Below are 20,160 nucleotides of genomic sequence, written 5' to 3' on the forward strand. Positions count from 1 at the left end.
TGCATTTTTGGAATCATATTTCTTCTGGCAGATCAGCATTGTAGGGGTTGTAACCCTGGAAATAATTTCTGATGAATATAATTGAAAAGCGCCTTAACCTTGGAATGTCGTAACCCAAACCCGTCGTAACCCGGGGACTGCCTGTATTAGAGTATTGGTTCCGATACATACCTAACAGAGGTGCCATTAATTGGTTATCGTTGCTGACAAGCCCCGAAAATCACTGAATTTCAGTTATCTGTGACTATTGCTTATCATAAAGCCTCCGGACTGCATGTACTATTACATGTAAGTTACCCAGAGTCCACCTCAAGCTATAAGTAATCATATACAATACAGTCCCCAATTATGCAAGGATTTGGTCGATCCATGTCCTCGCAGAACTGGAAAATCACAGATTTCGATACACATATCTTATGGGAATACAGTGGTTCCCCCGTATTCACGGGGGATGCATACCAGACCCCCCCGTGAATAGTTAGAACCCGCAAATAGTTGGAACCCCAATAAAGATGCTGAAAACAGCCTATTTTTTAAGTTAAAACTCAAGAAAAACCCACTTAAAATATTTATACTTGGTTTTTTTTATAGTTTTATTGCAAAAAGTGTGTTTTATGATGAAATTGATAAAAAAAACTAGGAATTTGTGGATACATATTTCTGGTAGAAAAATACCACGAAGATGCAAATTTTCCGCTAATAATGCGGGGAAACTTTCCTTAGAGAAATCCTTGAATGTGTGAGTCCACAAATACGGAGAATGCCAATACAGGGGGTCCACTGTAATTCCATTAGGGCTGAGGCTAACAACAACTTACCAGTCCAACTTTTTTATACTACCTATTTTCAATACATTCTATATAGTACTATACTGTAAATTTTTCTAATATGAAATTGTTCTTATGGATAAATAAAAAATTATAAAGGTTTTAATAACTTGAAAAAGTTTAAAATTACACCCAGGATGGTGAAAACTCCCACGTGTAAACACTGCCACCATTGGGTGCAAGTGCACTGTACGATACAGTCATTTCCTTTAAAAATCCTTTTAGATGGAATTTCCTCTACCTATCCTCTGCCAAAATACCTTTAAACTCCTCTATCTAATCCTCCGCTATGAGTTCTTCTGCTGAAGGAAGGATTTGTGAACCATTTGAGGTTTTGGGGACTGGTGGATCATGCGTGCCTTCACTCCCGTTAGGCCTAACAAACTTGGTTATGAGCGCCTGTCTCAGTTTCTTTGTCCGTCACGTTCACTGGTAATGGTTTTCATCTAAATTTATTTATTCTACAATAAGAAAGAATTGATGAAAATTCAAAATTTGATATGAAATTACAATTTCTTAAAAAGAAATTAGAAAAATTCAAAATTCAACATAAAATGGCAATTTCTTGAAAAGTTTAGATAGAGCGATTCTCTCTCTCTCTCTCTCTCTCTCTCTCTCTCTCTCTCTCTCTCTCTCTCTCTCTCTCTCTCTCTGAAACACGTTGTCTCTCTGTTAATCACTTTTACTAATAATTTTCATCAAAATCTATTTCAACAATAGAAAAAAATAAATGATGAAATGCCGAAAGTTAGTCAAAACAAGTTAACTTAGACAAAAATTTTTTACTTCATGTTTAGCAATGACGGATTTCAAGTTGTCGACTGCTGCCAAAATGAAAGTTGCTCTTTCCTTCATTGAACTTAAGGACAAGCTTTTTAGTTTTAAGAAAATAGATCTTCCTCTTCGACTTCTAGGCAGATGCATACATGATGCAGATGATGAGAATACACTTCACAGACCTGAATAATATGTATGGTGATGATGATGATACCGATAATTCATACACACTGCGCTATGACGTCACAAATGCGTGAGGATGAGCCTTCCGTCTTAGCAAATGGCTGAGCAGAAGCCTTCAGAATACACTTTGCACATCTGAATATAATATGTATGGAGATGATGATGATCAGAATACACTTCGCAGATCTTAATAATACGTATGGCGATGATGATGATACACACTATGCTATGACGTCTCAAATGCGGGAAGCAGAGCCTTCTGTCTTAGCTAATGGCTGAACAGGAAATCTTTCTCTCACATTCCCTCTACCCTTCTCTCAGATAACAGCAAACCCCCCCCCCCCCACCCCACCCCACGTAAAATACTTGAAAAGACAATAGATTTGATAGTTTTGCAGTGTGTAACTTGAACGGCTTCGCAGATACAGAAAAGACAATAGATTTGATACATTTGCAGAAACCTATTTTTGAGAACTAGTGACTGCTTAAAAGGGGAATCGCACAATTTGAAAGTGCATATTTTGGGACCGAACTGTACGTATAGGCAGTCCCTGTTCATTGGCGCAGTGCTGATAAGCAAAACTGCCATTAACTGAAACTGTAATTTTTGGTTGATGGTGCCTCTGTTAGGTGTGTTTATGGCCCCATAACTCTACGTTTTGTCAGCACCTTATGGAATTGATAACCAAAACTTGACCCATTATGGCGCTAGACAAGCGCCATCTAGCGCCACTAACCAAATCCGCCAATAACCAGGGACTGCCTGTATGTGTGTTACCTGTCCACGAGGGGTTTAATCAATTTTGAATTGTTTCAAGTTACTTAATTAGATGGAAACTTAAAACTTTCACTTTTATTTTCTGCATTGAGTGTCAATGAAGACATTGTTTGATTGACTTCTGCTGCTTCATAATTTGGCGCATAAAACAATTATTCTTTGATGTTTCTTTATTCAGTTCATTATATAAAACTACAAGTGGTGTAGTTTTATATAATGAACTTACTATAGCTGGTTCACTTACGGTAGATTCTTGGATGAGCCCTATGCTTATGAGACGTTTGTTTGGTGGCCGCTGATTGGCTGGTACCGGGAGGTAGGCAGCTCCCAGCCAATCAGCAGCTGCCAAACAAACTTTGTAGGTATAGGGCTCACCCAAGGATTGACCTTAAGTGAACCAGCTATAGTAATTATGTGGCTATAGTTTCCTCTTACAGAGCAGCTTGAATTTGCTGGTAAATCTTCATAGTCTTGAGCAGGTGACTAGTTCCCTCCCTGACGGGAACTCCCGGACCTACTATTAAGCAAATACGCCCATTCTGTCTACAAGGGCCTTACACCCTGATGTGGTTCCAGTGTCTGTTGACAGTACTAGCTAGTAAGGTTCACACAATAAGTAGGAATGTTTAGAAGCTCTTTTTTCCCCCTTATTAAAAAGCTTTTAGTTTGCTTAGCTGAACATTCTTTCTCTGGCTGCACTAACCCACAATCCTCATTCAGTGTGTTAGTCACTTAACTTTAACATTAGGTAAGATGTATTCCAAATACTATTGATAATTTCTTGATAAAATTCATTATTTAGATATTTACCTACTGTTAAAATGGAAATGCACCCAGCCTTCCCACACCTTAGTGGGTGGTCGTAAAGAATTCCGAGAACGTAAACATTGTTGGTGGGAAACAAGCATTATTTCTAAACATTTGTATGCTGATTGTATTTAATGGAATTAAGATATAAGCTAACTTTAACAGTTGGTAAGTATCCAAATAATCTTGTCATGAAAAATCTTATTTTTTTGGAAATAGATCCTTCGTTTGCACTGCAATTCACTTAGGTTGTATTGGGTATGTTCAATGCTTTAGTTCCTGGATAGAAAGCCTCTTCCAAGAATGTTTTTCTATTTTTGTCTCTATATAGCTAGCCTCTTTCAAGAATTCTTTGCTATGCTTGTCTCCTTGTAGGTATTAGGCACAGGTTTTTGTTTATGGGCATAAAGAGAGATTCTCAAAAATTCTGGTTTTTCTTTGAAATATTGTATGGAAACAAACACCCCCTGCCCCAGCTAACGCTGAATATCCCTGTCTCCCTACTTTGCATACTACCCCAATATTCTTTGTTGTAGTATTATACCTAGTACAAATAGTAATGGATTATATATCAAAAGAAAGGCTATTTATTGTACATTTGTGCTGTATAAATATAAGAGGGTATTAGGGATTTTAGTGAATTAAAAAAAAATATGGCTAAATTCACCTCGTGAAATGGATGCTTTACTGTTTTATGTTTTTTCTACTCATGATGCAGCACAGCTCTTCAGCTTTACAGTGACATCAAGTTTATTAATGTGGAATGAAAGAGAATGATACCTGGAGGATAAAAATCAATTACTGCTATGCAAATTTTCATGGCCCATGAGTGCAGTGAATCTGCCACTAACCAAACCTTACAGGGCAGGTATCACAAAAGACTTGATATCAGGCTTGTTCATCCTGGTCAGTTTAAGATAAATTTTAATTACTGTGTTTTTGTTTGCCAGAATGCACAAGGTTCCCATTATGTATGGTGAAATCAGGCAGTGATTGCAGTTGTACTTGCAAGATTTCAGTGTATGTACTGTACAGTACAGGCAGTTGCTGGTTATCAATAGGGGTTCTGTTCTCGGCAGGTTTCTGATAAGCGAAAACCGCCATTAACTGAGACTGCGATTTGTGGTGCCAAGTTTTGGTTAATGGCGCCAATAACCAGTTGATGGTGCCTCTGTTAGGCATGTTTTGGTGCTGTAACTCTAATATTGGCACCTTACGGCACCAATAACCAAAACTTGGCCCGTTATGGTGCCATAAATTGCCGATTTAATGGCACTGGACAAGCGCCATCAACCGAGTCCACTGATAATCGTGGACTGCTTGTACTTTATTAGGGGACTTGGTGAGAACTTATTGTAAATACTGTAATTTTTTTAATATATATATATTTTTTTTATCTTACAGACCTCGGTGGCTTGTACCGGTTAACTGTTGGTTTTGCAATAAGGACACAAAAGTTGAGTATCGCCACAGTGATGGCTGGATGTGCCCTTCTTGCCAGCAATATAATGGTTTTACAGAGGTTAGTTTTATCTAATTTTACTTTGTGATGATTGTGTAGTTAAATATGAAAGAATTTATACTGTACTCTGAATGGTGATAGGTCAGTAAACTGGTTTTTGATAAAGTTATTTTTTTTAAAAAAGGTAATGTTGTGACATTGATTAATCTTGCAGGAAGGTGATTATAACAGAGATATTCCTGCCCAGTACTGTGAGAGCTTAAACCAGACTTATCAGCGGAAAGACAGACAAGTGAAGAATCAACCAAGTTTGGCTCTTGGCAATGGATTTTGTCAGACTTGTAATCTTAATCAAACATTAAAAGTACGAGCTTTAGCCGAGTACACGCCAATTCACCCAGAAGATTATGACAATGAAATAGATGAATACAAGTAAGTCTAAAGAGAATCTCTCTCTCTCTCTCTCTCTCTCTCTCTCTCTCTCTCCTCTCTCTCTCTCTCTCTCTCTCTCTCTCTCTCTCTCTCTCTCTCTCTCTCTCAGGTACAGAAGAGCAAGATATACATTTTCCAAGACTTACTCATAATTTTATTGTCCTCAGTGCAAATAGAAACTTGTCCGGTTATACCTTTACATTATTTTGATATAAACATATACCGTATGTTTCCGTGTATAAGACAACTTTTAAATCCTAAAACTATCCCCTAAAAATTGTAGGTCATCTTATACTACAATTCTAAAAATCAAACCTTGAATTCTAAAATGTGTATAGGTAGGCTAGCCTCTGAGCTCAGTGCTATAGCCCAACCACCAACATACATGAAGATTCACTTTATGAAATACGTAAACTGGTAATAAAGTAATAAACCATTTTACCTTATATATTACTGGCATATCTTCATAACAATTTGCCTACTTGACGAATAATTCTAAATCAATGAAACAAACTTTAATCTATGCGATCCCAGCTGAGAAAATGTAAACATTGAGTTACGGTTGTGCTCACAGCAACCTTTATCTTTTGGTAATCTTTTAGAAATTTCAGTGGTAGTGTAATTATGGTAGTAATAACATTTAGGATAACATTCATGTTTCATTAAAAGTTTCCCATACATATTACAAGATTGATCACATGTGCCACCATCATAGGGATTCCATTGTGATTCTGGTAACATGACTTTGGTTTTACCGTCACTATTATACAAATCATCTTCGTTACCATCCATGGCATTTTGTAAATGATTTTATGACACTTTCTATTTTGTTCATGAAACTTACCTGTCAGATATATATATATAGCTGTATTCTCCGACGTCCGACAGAATTTCAAAACTCCCGGCACACGCAGTGGGCGGCCAGGTGGTTAGTACCCATTCCCGCCGCTGGGAGGCGGATATCAGGAATCATTCCCATTTTCTATTCAGATTTTTCTCTGTCGCCGGTCGGTAAAACAACTGTTTACAGACCTCCGGCCGCCTTAGATTTTGAAACTTCTTGTGCTAACTTGAGTATTCTGATTGACTTTTGGTTTTGATTTGGCTTGTTGGCTTGGCATACGTGATAGTGGATTTGATTTGGATTTGGCTTTGACTTTTCTTTGATTACGATGTCTGGATCTAGCTCTGCTAGCTTCAGGGTGTGTAAGGTGCATGAATGTAAGGTGAGGTTGCCGAAAGCTTCGGTAGACCCTCATTCAGTGTGCTCGAAATGTCGTGGTCATGTAATGTATTGTTGAATGACTAGATGCATCGAGTGTGAGCAATTGACTGAAATTGAATGGAAGGCATATGATTCTTACGTGAAAAAGCTTGAGCGTGATAGAATCAGGAGGTCTTCCTCTAGGAGTGCTTCTGTGAGTAGAAGTCAAGGTAGAATTGTATCTCCATTAAATCCTCCTGTAGATGTAATTCAACCGGATCCTGTTGTATTGCCTCCGAACAATCAGGAAGTGTCTGCAGAAGGAAGCGTATTATTTACGATCATGGAGTCGATTCGCGCCTTGGAATCTAAAGTGATTGCTCTACAGTCAAATGTGAATTGTATAAAAGTGTTAGTGCATCTAGTGTAGTGGAAGGGGTGTCAGATCGGTCCCATAATGCCTCTAGGCCTAGAGGCCCTGCCGGACTCCCAGGCCTTAGGGAGAGGCAAGCCAAAAAAGCCGAAGGAGGGTTACGGGATCTAATGACCGTCTGAGCGTCCCTTCGGCAGAAACTGAGGACGAATCTCAGGCTGCCGGTGTTCGTGCACGGGCACGAATACTTAAAGAGTGCTTCTCTTCTTCCGAGACTTCCTCTCCTCGCCGAGGTTGGGACGCTCGGAAGACCTCTCAGGGGGAGAGCGGCAGGGGCGCAAGTTGTCGCACAAGCGGCCGTCGCCCTTGTCGCCCTCTTAAGAGAGGTTTCAGAGAAGAGGATGCTTCACGTCCTTCTGATCATTACGTAGATTCGTCACCTGAAGATTTTGAAGCTTTTCCGCCACAGAAAAGGAACAAGACTTCATCAGGGGAGGACTCTTTCGAGCGTCCAAGTCGCTCTAAGCTTGTTCCTGAGTTGAAGGAAAGGGCATCCCCTCGCCCATCTTCCTCGCACAGGATGAGTCCTTCTCCTGATCGAGAACTTTCCCCTTCAAGGAAAATGCTTTGGGAAATGCAGAGACAGTTAGCCTCCTTTTTTGAGAGAAAGGAGGCAGAAACTAGTCATAGAAGGAAGGATAGGTGGCTGCCTGTTAAGAGAACTAGGCAATCCCCGGCTCCTACTCCGCGTTTTTCGGCCTTTGAGTCTCCTCCCATAGTAGCCGACGCATTAGAGAACGTGATTACGTTCCTCATGAAAGGGCGTCTAGGAGAGACGAATTTGACAGAGACGTGAGTTGTCGCACAAGCGGCCAGCGTCTTTGTCAAAAGGCCGAGAACGCTCAAGGATCAAAATCGGAACGTCAAGCTTTGCATGTTAATGATCACGCTCGGCGTCCTAAGCAACGAAGCGCTTACCAGGACGCTCGAGAAGATGCTTTCAAGACGCGCGGATCGCTCGCCAAGACGCTCCAACTGACGCTGTTCAGGACGCACGGCGTCCTAAACATCATGACGCTCAGCAAGACGCTCGAGCTGACGCTCTTCAGGATGCACGTCGTCCTTCACATCAGGACGTTCTGCAGGACGCTTCTCAGAACGCACGGCGCCTTGCATATCGGGAAGCTTTCCAGGACGATCAACAGTTGAGTCCGAAACGTCAGGGATGTTTCTCAGGTTAAAGTGTCGAAGTCATCGCGATCTTTGAAAGGCGCTGATGACCGAGAGAAGGATTCGTCTAGTGATCGCTGCCCTACTGATGATGACGAACCAAATGCGTCAGCGTCGTCAGACTATAAGACGTTGACGGATTTACTTAAGAAATTATTCCCAGATAATTTTCAAGCGCCAATTCCTTGCTCTCCACCTTCACAATTTGCCTCATCGAAGGCCAGGAAGGCCCCTGGCTTCGTTAAGATGGCCACTTCGCTCTCTGCGAAGAGAGCGTTTAAGAGAGTCCAGGATTGGATGGATTCAAGGAAGGTTAAAGGGAAGACTTCGTTTGCACTTCTCCATCTAGACTGAAAGGGAGAGCTGGGGATCTGGTACGAAACAGGAGAAGAAGCAGGATTGAAAGCACCGTTCCTTGATTCTCAAGGGGATTTCGCCAATTTGGTGGACGCTCCAAGGAGGTCTTATTTGTCATCGCTAAGGTTTCCTGGACAATGACGGAGACGGATCATCACCTCAAGGGTTATATAGACGCTAGAGGTGTTTAACTTTTTAGATTGGTGCCTCGGGGCTCTGGATGTACAATCGAGGAGTCAAGACTCGATTTCGCTGGAGAGCTTTCGAGTGTATTAGCTTGTATGGATAGAGCAGTAAGGGATGGCTCTGATGAGTTAGCATCTCATTTTGCTACAGGTCTGCTAAAAAAGAGAGCACTCTATTGTAGCTTTACGGCGAAAGCAGTTTCTCCCGCTCAGAAAGCGGAGTTATTATTCGCCCCTTCTCTATGCACCTATTTCCGCAGTCCATGATTAAGGATCTGTCGGTAAACTTGCAAGAAAAAGCAACAAGGGACCTCTTGACTCAATCTTCAAGGACGACCTCAACCCTCAGGCTTCTACTTCAACAGCTCCAGCACCCAAGAAGAAATTTAAGCCCTTTCATGGAGCACTTCTCTAGAGGTTCCTCGAGAGGAAGGGGGTCCTTCAGAGGTAAGATCTCTTCTACCAAGAAGGGAAAAAATTGACGTTTCTGCCCTTCAGGCACCTGTAGGTGCGAGACTCACCTTATTTGCTCAGGCATGGAGGACGATAGGGGCGGACACCTGGACCCTAGATGTGATCGAGAGAGGATACAAGATCCCTTTCCTCTCTGCGCCTCCTTGAGCACGAAGCCGATAGACCTGTCGCCCGCATACCAGTCAGAGAAGCAACAGATCTTACTCGATCTTCTAGATCAAATGTTGGAAAAGAAGGCCGTAGAGGAAGTTCTGATGCTGGATTCCCCAGGCAAGGTTCTACAACAGGTTATTCCTGGTCCGAAGCAGTCTGGGGATGGAGACCTGTCCTAGACGTCAGCAGACTGAACGTTTTTGTAAAGAAAGAAAAATTCAGGATGGAAACTTCTCAGTCTGTGCTAGGGGCCTTGAGACCAGGGGATTGGATGGTGTCATTGGACTTCAAGACGCTTATTTCCATGTCCCGATCCATCCCCAATCAAGGAAGTTCCTGAGGTTCGTCTTAAAAGGGCAGGTCTTCCAGTTCAGGGCTCTGTGCTTCGGTCTGAGTACGGCGCCGATGGTTTTTACTTTCCTCATGTGGAATGTGGCGAAATGGCTTCACCTATTGAAAATAAGAGTCTCGCTCTACCTGGACGACTGGCTAATCAAGTCGCCTTCGAAGTCAAGGTGCCTGGAGGACCTTCAGACGGACATTACAGCTGACGAAGGCCCTGGGCCTTATAGTAAATTACGAGAAGTCCCATCTGATCCCCACGCAGTCCATCGTGTATCTGGGGATTCAGATGGATTCAGCGGCTTTTCAAGCCTTTCCATCAAAGGAACGTCAGCAGAGATGCTTAGAGAAAGTGTTAGCCTTCTTAGGGAAAGAACATGCTCGGCGAAGGAATGGATGAGTCTGCTGGGAACCATTTCTTCGCTGGAGAAGTTTGTTTCCCTGGGGAGGTTGCACCTACAGGCCACTCCAGTTTTTTATGGCAGAAAACTGTCAAGGATCATCTGAAGTGGTGGCAAGATCCGACCAAACTCTCGGAAGGGATGTCCCTCAAGCTTTTGAGCCCCGACCTAGTGTTGTTCTCAGACGCCTCCATGGTGGGCTGGGGAGCAACACTAGGAAGGAGGAAGTGTCAGGCCTCTGGAGAGGGGAACAGAGGTCCCGGCACATAAACTTAAAAGAATTGGAGGCTATTCGGTTGGCTCTTCAGTTCTTCGAAGAACGATTGGTGGGCCGAGTTGTCCAGATCAACTCGGACAACACTACGGCTCTCGCTTACATAAAAAAGCAGGGGGGGACACACTCTCGATCACTGTTCGTGATAGCGAGAGACATCCTTCTATGGGCGATAAGCTCGAAACATAGTGATCCTGACAAGGTTCATTTCAGGAATTCAAAATGTTCGAGCGGATCTTTTAAGCCTTTTAGCCTCGACATCAGATGCTTCCCACAGAATGGACCCTACATCTAGAAGTTTGTCAAGAGCTATGGAAGTTGTGGGGACGGCCGCTAGTCGACCTCTCGCAACCTCGAAAACGAAGAGGCTTCCGATTTATTGCTCTCCAGTTCTCGACCCGGAAGCAATAGCGGTAGATGCCATCCTATGGGACATGGACGGGGATGGATGTGTACGCCTTTCCCCCGTTCACACTCTTAGGAGAGGTAACAAGGAAGTTTGCGGCGTCGCCAGGAGCGAGAATGACTCTGATCGCCCCCTTTTGGCCCTCAAGCGATTTGGTTCACGGAGGTCATGTCTCTTCTGGTAGACTTCCCGAGAACCCTGCCAGAGAGAGTCGATCTTCTCAAACAGCCCCACTTCGAGAGGTACCATGGAAACCTCTCCGCTCTGAGTCTGACTGCGTTCAGACTATCAAGAAGTTGGCCAGAGCGAGAGGTTTTTCAAGATCAGTGGCAGAGGCTATTGCCAATGCGAGAAGAGCTTCCTCTCGAGCAGTTTATCAGTCGAAGTGGACTGTCTTCAGGAGATGGTGTAGGAAGAAAGGTATTTCCTCCTCCACGACCTCTGTGAACCAAATCGCTGAGTTTCTCCTGCATTTGAGAAATGTGGACAGACTAGCAGTGCCCACAATAAAAGGATACAAGAGTATGCTGTCAGCTGTCTTCCGCCACAGAGGATTAGATCTGACAAATGATAAAGATCTTCACGATCTGTTGAGATCGTTTGAGACAACCAAAGTACTACAACCAAAGGTTCCATCATGGAACCTTGATGTAGTTCTAAGATTCTTGATGTCGGCTCCCTTTGAACCTATGCATGCTGCCTCATTGAGAGACACTACTAGGAAGGCGATTTTTCTAACTGCTCTTGCCACGGCAAAGAGATTAGTGAAAATTCAGGCAATTAGTAAAGATGTGGGTTTCAGAGGACACAGTGCAGTGTGCTCCTTGGATCCTAATTTCTTAGCGAAGAATGAGAAAACCCATCTAACCCCTGGCCAAAAAAACCTTTTGAAATCAAGGGTTAACAGAGTTCATCGGACAAGAGCCAGAGAGTCCTGTGCCCTGTCAGGGCTCTCAAATTTTACATGCAAAAGACCAAAGATTGTCGGGGTCCTTCTGAGAACTAATGGTGTTCTGTTAAGAGACCCGACGACTTTCCTATGTCAAAGAATGCACTGGCATTCTTTTACGGGAAGACAAACCATCAGGGAGGCCCATGCGTCCTGCTCGGATGGTGATATGAAGCTTTTGAAAAATAAAAAAAGCCATGAAGTAAGAGCTGTTGCGACTTCAATGGCATTTCGAAAGAATAATGGCACTTAATGATATCATTAGCGCTACTTTTTGGCGAAGCAAACTCTGTGTTTGCTTCACATTACCTGCGGGATGTGAAGACGGCATATGAGAACTGCGAGTCGCTTGGACCATACATATCCGCAGAAATGGTGTTGGGGGCAGGGAGCAGCACAAATACTACCCTATAGAAAAGGGGTAGTTGTGCTTTTTAATTTTGGTGTTGGTTTATGGTTGAAGGGTTGGTTGCTTGAGGCGCCTTCCCTTTCTTTAGCCTAGAGTTATGGGACTAACTTCGATAGGTTAGGTCAGGTGGTGGTTTTTAGCTTCGTTGCCCTCACAGTATGGTCAATATGGTCTAGTCACATTGTTGTGGTCACGCCCCCGTTGACAGATCATCTAGAGCGCACCAACTACACAGGTCACTACCTTGTTGGCAACTCTAGTAAAGCAGAAGCAGACTTCGGTGACAGTAATCAAGAAGTCAGCTATGCTAACAGGTAAGGAATCAAGATGTCAATCATCTGCACTTGAGGTGTTTCCTAAATCCTTCTATTCTGTCCCTTCCCACCTCCAATGGTGGGATTCAGCTATATATATATATCTGACAGGTAAGTTTCATGAACAAAATGTTATTGTTATGATACAATAAAGTTTGTTCATACTTACCTGGCAGTATATATAATTAAAGTACCCACCCACCTCCCCTCAGGGTACAGTGGTATGAAAAAATCTGAATAGAAAATGGGAATGATTCCTGATATCCGCCTCCAGCGGCGGGAATGGGTACTAAACCACCTGGCCGCCCACTGCGTGTGCCGGGAGTTTTGAAATTCTGTCGGACGTCGGAGAATACAGCTATATATACAGTACGCGCGGAAAGTATAGCTGGTTCGACGCGGCCAGCCATTATTTTCGCGGTTTTTGACAGTACCCATAAAGCTAGTGTGATTTTTGTCAGCGGAAAGTTCAGCTGGCGCTTGCGAGATAATGTATGTATTGGCAACTCTCGTTCACAACAATAACAAACATCTCAGTCGACCGCGTGCTCTCCTAAGTGGCGAAAGTGTTTTTTTCCCCCCTCATTTTTTGTCCCCCTGCGCTTCGCGGTATTGTTCGTTTTTGTGTGCTGGTCGTTCCTGATGCCCAGGAAGTTTGTTAGTAAAGAGGAGATATCCTCTATCATAGATCTGCATAAGGCAGGTATCTCAGTGCGTGATATTTGTGCTCAGAAGAGGTTATCTGAGCGAACTGTGTATCGCTGGATCAACCGTTTACCACGAGGGAGACCCTGACGACCTCCTACCCCCAAACCTCGGTCTGGGAGGCCTCGTAAGATAAAGACCACGACTTTGAGGCTGATCCATCGTCAGCTAAAGAAAGACCCTTCTCTCACAGCACGTGAAATCAAGGACAGAATTCTCGTGTGCTGGGAAACGTCTCGTTGAGGACGGTGCAAGAACGCATCCACGACGACCTGTTGCTGCGATCCTACAAAGTAGGAAGAAGCCGCTCCTGACCGCTCAGCAAAAGCAACGAAGGCTTGCTTTTGCCAAAAAGTACTTGTTGTGGGATATTTTCTCAGTGGGAACAGTGTTATGGACTGATGAGGCTACATTTAGTGTGACTGGGAGTGGTGCCAAGAAGAGTGTACCGTCCGTCCTGGCTCCGATCCCCACCTACCCTCAGTACACCACAAAGACTGTGAAGCACCCTCCTAGCCTCATGGTATGGGCTTCTTTTGGGTATGGTGTGTTGGGGTTAGTGTTCCTCCCCCAAGAATGAGTATATGAACCGCTTCAATTACTTTGAGCTTTTGGAGGGACTATTTAGAGGGTTCTTTTGAAAAGAGTGGCACTAGTTTTTTATGCAGGATGGGGCACCGTGCCACACCGCTAAATTAGTGGTTAACTGGTTGAAGGATTGTGAAGTGCCCTTTTTTAGTGACTGGCCAGGATCCTCACCTGATTTGAACCCCATAGAAAACGTGTGGGAGCATCATTAAGAGGCGGCTTCTGACCCGAGATATCCTCTTCTCTCCCAAAGCTTGAAGCGGCCATCAGGGAGGTTTGAGACATTGGAGCCAGAAAACCCTCCAAAATCTTGCAGCAAGTGTTCCCAGGCGACTTAGAGAAGTCATCAAGCGCCGGGGCAACACAACAAAGTACTAGTGAGGGGGTAGTGTTCCCAATCATACTTTTTTTTCATTGCCTAATCCAAAAAAATGCATTTCAGTGCCCCGGCCATACTTTCCGCGTGTACTGTATAGATCTGCCAGGTAAGTATGAACAAACTTTATTGTATCATAACAATAACATTTTCATGTTCCCTATGCTTTTATAGCAAAACACAGGGAACATCAAGTGAGGCAGCATGCAAAGCTGTTTGTAACTGTTCAGAACTATTCAATCATGTGAATGATAATTGTATACAATAATTATCATTCATTATTTTATTGTTATTAGCGGTTGTTTGAGAGTGGTAATGAAAAGTAAACAAAACAATGGTTTCCCTGTTAGGCAACATATATATGTAAAACATGATATGGAATAGACATTTTAAACCCAGCTTCGATAATTCATGAAAAGGGATGTTCTGAATAAAGTTCCATTCGGCAACTAAAGACACTGATGATATCTGTAAAATGCAATCAGCTGATTATTTTAGGCTGTAAACAAAACCAGAATGCAAATGGTGCATCATTGGTCTGTTCATATACTGTAATGTGATAATACATGCAACATAATTACAGTAAACCAAGTTATTTGAGATGAATCTTACCTACTGTTAAATTTAGCTATATCTCACCGATTATGTGAGTCTGCATTCAAATAAAACAAAAATCTATTGGCTTCCCGACGACTGTCTAGTTTATCTGTTCTCCACCAGGTGTGTTCTGAATGTTTTAGCTCTTGTCAGAGTTCTTGCCGCCATACGCTAGGCGATTGTTGGTATTCTATGATGTTTGGCTGTTTTTCACCTGTTTACGGTATTGTAATTTAATTTTCCTAGGATATCTTCCATCAGAAGCAAAACCAATAACAACAGGCTATGTAAGAATGTTTTTGGTGTAACCAGGATGTTGAAATTGGAAGTTGATCAACATTCGGTTTGTACTTGCAAGGGTACAGAGTGTAATCTTGGAACTACTAGATGTGAAGAATATAGGGAATTGTTCTGAGAAATTTATGCCTGAATATGTCAGATATAGGAAAGACTGGAAACTAATAGATTGGCGAAAAGCAATTAGGAGGTCAGGACTTGAAACTGTCAGGCTATCCCTACTCCGACTAGGCATTTAGTAGCTAGTATTGACTTCCTTTGTAGCTCCGCCTTCTGCTTTTCCGTTCGGTTCAGGAAAATTGTTACAAATTAGAGCAATAAACTTTTTTTTTTTTTTTTTTTTCTCCCTCTCTCTCTCTAATACAAGTTGAACTGAATTCGTGATGGGAACATTGCGAATCCTTCCATAGTATGCACTCTTTTCATGTTCCCTGTTAGAAGTAAGGTATTGGTGCCCTCGTCTGTGCGTAGCCTTAGCCTAGGACTGCCCTGTGATATTTGGTAGTGTTCACTTCCAGGAAACTGGGGCGGTTCTCGGGGCGATGGGTTTCTGTGCCCTCCAATACCTACTTCACCCTTTTCATAGTCTGAATCTCGTTTAAAGTGTTCACCAAAGGACCATTAAAGCAATTGCCTAGGATGTTAAAGTGTTCGCATAAGCACCGTTTCGGTAAGCGTTAATGCTCGCTCCATAGGCGCATTCTGTCATCTTCAACAGTTAGTTTGAGGTGTTAGCATGCATAGGTTTAATAATATATAGGTATAGACTTTTTATTGAGATGATAATGTATCTGTAGCGAGTTTTACACATTTAGATATGTCGACTCGGTTGACTGTTTATCTCTCATGTTTTGGTTATTCTAAATTCTTGTCTGCTAGCATACAGGCGGTCCCCGGGTTACGACGGTTCCGGCTTACGACGTTCCGAGGTTACGACGCTTTTTCTTAAATATTCAATGGAAAAATCCATCCTGGGTTACGACGCTTGTTCCTAAGTTACGATGCTGACGCTTCCGACACTCCGAGTTAACGACGCTTTTAAAAAAAAAAAAATTTTAAAAAACGCATACTATGATAAAAATCCTTTATAGTTTAGCACAGTATATTAATAAAAATAAGTTTCTGGTTAGATTACAACAAAAATTTTGAGGTTATGATGATTTTCGACACTTTTTATGTCGTATTTTTCGATGTTTTTTAGTGACGCCTCATATGCGGAACTAGTTTCCGAGCGAATGAATACATACTAGCTTGTGGTGCGCAAAGTTTACATATAACAGTCCAAAAGCACAAATAATGAAAAAATCATTGCTTGTTTCCAGTAATAATAACAAAACGAAGTTTCTGGTTAGATTACAACGCAAATTCCAAGTATCCAAAGATAGACATTATCCAGTAATTTGATGAGAGAGAGAGAGAGAGGCGTCTTCCGACGCTCCGAGTTAAGGACAGATAAGTGTTCGTTTCGTTAAACGGCCTCTGACTTATGCCAGTAAATGTTTTGTTGATACTAATAATATAAGCGTATTTAAAGATACGTTTACTACTTTAATTAGTCTACATATGATACGTAAATAGTAATCAACTGTTCTTGTAGCCCTCAAGATTTGGCAAAATCGAAGTATCCAAAGAGAGACATTATCCAGTACACTGGAACCTTGACATACGAATTTAATTTGTTCCGTTACCATCGTTATATATCAAAACAGTTGTATCTCAAAGCATTTTTTCCCATTTAAAATAATGTAATATGTATTAATCCGTTCTAGCACTATGAAACCACACCTAAACACAGCTAAATTACATATAATATACACAATTTATACACAAATAAACGAGTAATAACACACATAACGATAAAATAACATAGCAATGTGGATTACAATAGTTTTTACCTTCAAGAACCAGCATTCTTTTATGAAAATAACTCCAGATTGTACATAAAAATACAGGAAACAACATGTAGTGTAACCAAAGGATTATAAGTAAGGTTTTTATAACTTTTTATTAGTTTAAGACATATTTCCAAGCGTCGTTCCGGCTTACGACGATTTTCGGGTTACGACGCGTCTCAAGAACGGAACCCCCGTCGTAACCCGGGGACCGCCTGTATTCCTTTTTCTTTGTAATGCTTGTGTTCGTTCTTTGCTTGCTTCCTCTTCGGCTATCAGCAAATCTCTTACTACTGCCTCGAACTACTGCCTCGATTACATGTTTCTCTTTCAAGTCTACAATGTCTGTAGTGTCTAAAGTTCTCTCCAAGTTAGATATTCTAGCTTCAGAGATTTCTAACTTAGTTTCATATAGGAATGCTTTCAAGTATATGTACGTTTGCTTTCGGACGAGGTGGGAGTCGTTTTAACTCCTCTTCCACCGCCTCCCACTTCTGGCGCCTCGTTCTCTTTCCCTCGGTCAACTCGTGTGGACTGCGGACATTGTTGGCTCGTGAACGCAGTTGACTCGTGCGGACTTGGCTGAGTCCTGAGTCGCTTAAAACTGTCTTCCTCTTATTGAGTCGTGGTGGATGCGATACAGCACTCAGCTGCTGCCACCACTTATTGACAAGTGTCGCTTTTTGTTGACAAGGGTTGTGGAGAAAGAGCAATCCTTTAAGCTCTTTTGTTTACCTCCTGTCGGCAGCTGTCTCCTCCCATCGCCTGCTGACGGAAGAAGAGTTTGAATGGAGTTGGAGGAACTTGCTTGGGCTGGTTGGCATTTGTTGCAACACTATGCCTTGCTGTATCCTCATTTTGTTGGGAAAGAGGCCACATAAGAATATGTCTTAATTTTCTTAGTGTATTTCGCTGCCCTCTAAATATTGGAGAAAAGAACCAACGCTTTTTCCAATTAAAGAGCATTTTGTAACTTTTCTCGTCCTCGGACGCACAGATCTCCCTTTGGGTCTGCCTTGGCGTGTTGTCTTGTGTCTTTTAAAGTCGCGGAGAGCCGAAGGCTGCCTCTTGCTGTACAAACGCTTACTGCTTCTTTAACTGTCTTTAGTAGGAGTTTCGCTTTCTTTCTCTTTCCTGTGGGGAAATGAACTCAAGACTGACAGACATGCTGATGGATTTTCAAGCTAGCTTGGGTTATTACCTTATAGCTACATAGTCTCGTCTCTGCGACTGCTTAGAGAGGTAGAGACGCCAACCCAGCGATTTTGTGAAGCCAGCTTTAGGGTTCGTTGCCAGCGGGAATTTTTTAGCGAGGAAAACTAGTAACTAAAACAAGTAACTCATTTCTGATGCTGCAGGGTAATGTCCTCATGCTTATACTCGCTTGGTTCGGAAGAAGTGAGAACACTTTCGCTTCCTGTCTGATTAGTCTGATTATGCAGCTCGGTTTAAGGCAATAAGGGATTAGCTATTGGTAGTCTTGTTTTATACCTTTCAGGGATAAGTGCAGACTCAGGTTCTGGGAAATGGACAGTTGCAGCCTCCTAACATGCATGGAGAGACTTAGGACCAGTATGTTACATTGTGGAGACTGTGAAGGCCAGTTGTGATTCTTTTGTGGTTGTCTTCCACTGGTTTAATCTCCCTCTTATAGCTTCCTTTGTCTTCAGCAGAAATCTCTCATAGTATTTTTAGTAGGAGATTGTATATAGAGGGAATGATGGTCCAAGGGTAATTCTTTAGGACGAGCTCCATAAGTAATTGGAGATATTCTTGGAGACTGAATAACAGGAAGTTTCTGTCCACATATTTGTTGTTTTTCTAGCATGGTTTTAGTGCCTTTCAAAGAAACGGTCAGAACTTTTGGTACACATTGCAGAATGTATTCCACTTACCAATACATCCACAGTCCTGCAAGTTCCTTCAAGAGGTTTTTACAAGAAGGTATTGCCTTTCTGTCCACTTTGGGTTAGTGTGCAGCCCTCTTAAGTTATGTCATGGACTTTTTGTCCATTGGTGGATGGTGTCGACTTTAGGAGCATGACACTTCTACTGAATCAGTGATTCAAGTTGGCCAACTCCTTCAGCAGTATTCCAAAGGCCAAGGACCTATTGCTTCTTCTGGCCCAATTTCTATGTATCATATTGTTAATTTTCTTATATCCCCATTCTTATCTACTGATGTGGAAATGATACTTAATTATGTATGCTTGTCGGTCAAGATGAACAGGCATGTGCTGCGTGAAGAATTTTAGGCCTGAAGGAAACTTCCTATATGGTAAGGGCTTTTCTTTATTAGGAACCATGGCCTCACAGGATATTTTCAGGTAATCATGCTCAATTAATGTGCAGTTTCAGCGTTCAGCATAAGAATTGTGACTTACAAATAAAGTTAATTAAATTTGTAAGTAATCCAGAACCAACTTTGGCTCCAGAACTGTAGGAGGGACTCTGTAACCAAGAATTGTCCATTTTGTACTTAAACCTAAGTCCAAGTTTTGGTCTTTTCCCTCTGTCATGCAACACAGAGTTTAACTAGTATCATTACACTTTCATACAACATAGAATGTTCAACACTACACCTGGTAAAACTTTTTAGATGTCAGGGCAGTGGAAAGACATCAGGATGCTTAGCAGGTTTATTCCCAGTCAGAAACAGTGTCTTCTGTGGAAGGATAGTGTTTTAGCAATTGGGGATTCAGGAAGAACAACTGCCTACAAGGGCCTTTACATCTGTAAGTTTGGTACTTGGTGTGGATTTAAGGAGCACTCATTTAGACTAACTAGCATGTAGATGAACAGTGACATCCAAATGATTACTACTACTTTGTTGGCCCTCAGGCTTGAGCAGTGGATGTGTCCTTAAATTTGGCCTAATCCAGACTCATAGGGCTGCTCGCCCTTGTATCTACTCTAAATACCATTGAGTAATTTTAAGTTCAAGAATTGCTTAGTGTCTCCTGTAGAACCCTTGTAGCCTCAGGGCAAATCATTTCAGAATTTCAAATGCTCTCGGTAGATGTCTCATTCTTCCGTTGAGAAGAAATCAACTCTACAACACAATTCCATACACTTCCATTAACTTAGGCATCTCCTTAACTGCTTGGAGATGTTAGAATGCCCCCTCCCAATAAAGGGATTTTGACGAAGGAAAAATCTATTTCTGGGTGATTGGCTCGTGTCGCCCTATGAAAGTACCTTAATATCATTCTTTCTATGGTGAAAATTAGCCTAAAATTACCAGAGAAAAAACAAATTAAGAAAATGTCAGTAAAAACCAAAAAACTGACTCGCTCACTCTTAAAAAGAAGTGTCGGTATGAAATAGGGGCGGTGTGGAACACTACCACGAGACAGACACCAATTAGA

The 20,160-nt window shown here is 42.1% G+C and overlaps 1 protein-coding gene across 1 annotated transcript in view; it reads left to right on the forward strand.

Moving 5' to 3' along the window:
- LOC135210909 (transmembrane protein 201 homolog) overlaps positions 1-20,160 on the forward strand; it is a 132,414-nt gene that overhangs the window by 15,296 nt on the left and 96,958 nt on the right. Inside the window, 2 exon segments of the mRNA XM_064243860.1 lie at positions 4,777-4,894; positions 5,049-5,266. Of these exon segments, the coding sequence (XP_064099930.1) occupies positions 4,777-4,894; positions 5,049-5,266 (336 nt within the window).

This window comes from Macrobrachium nipponense, chromosome 4 (genome assembly GCF_015104395.2).
Source record: "Macrobrachium nipponense isolate FS-2020 chromosome 4, ASM1510439v2, whole genome shotgun sequence".
Taxonomy (NCBI): Eukaryota; Metazoa; Arthropoda; class Malacostraca; order Decapoda; family Palaemonidae; genus Macrobrachium; species Macrobrachium nipponense.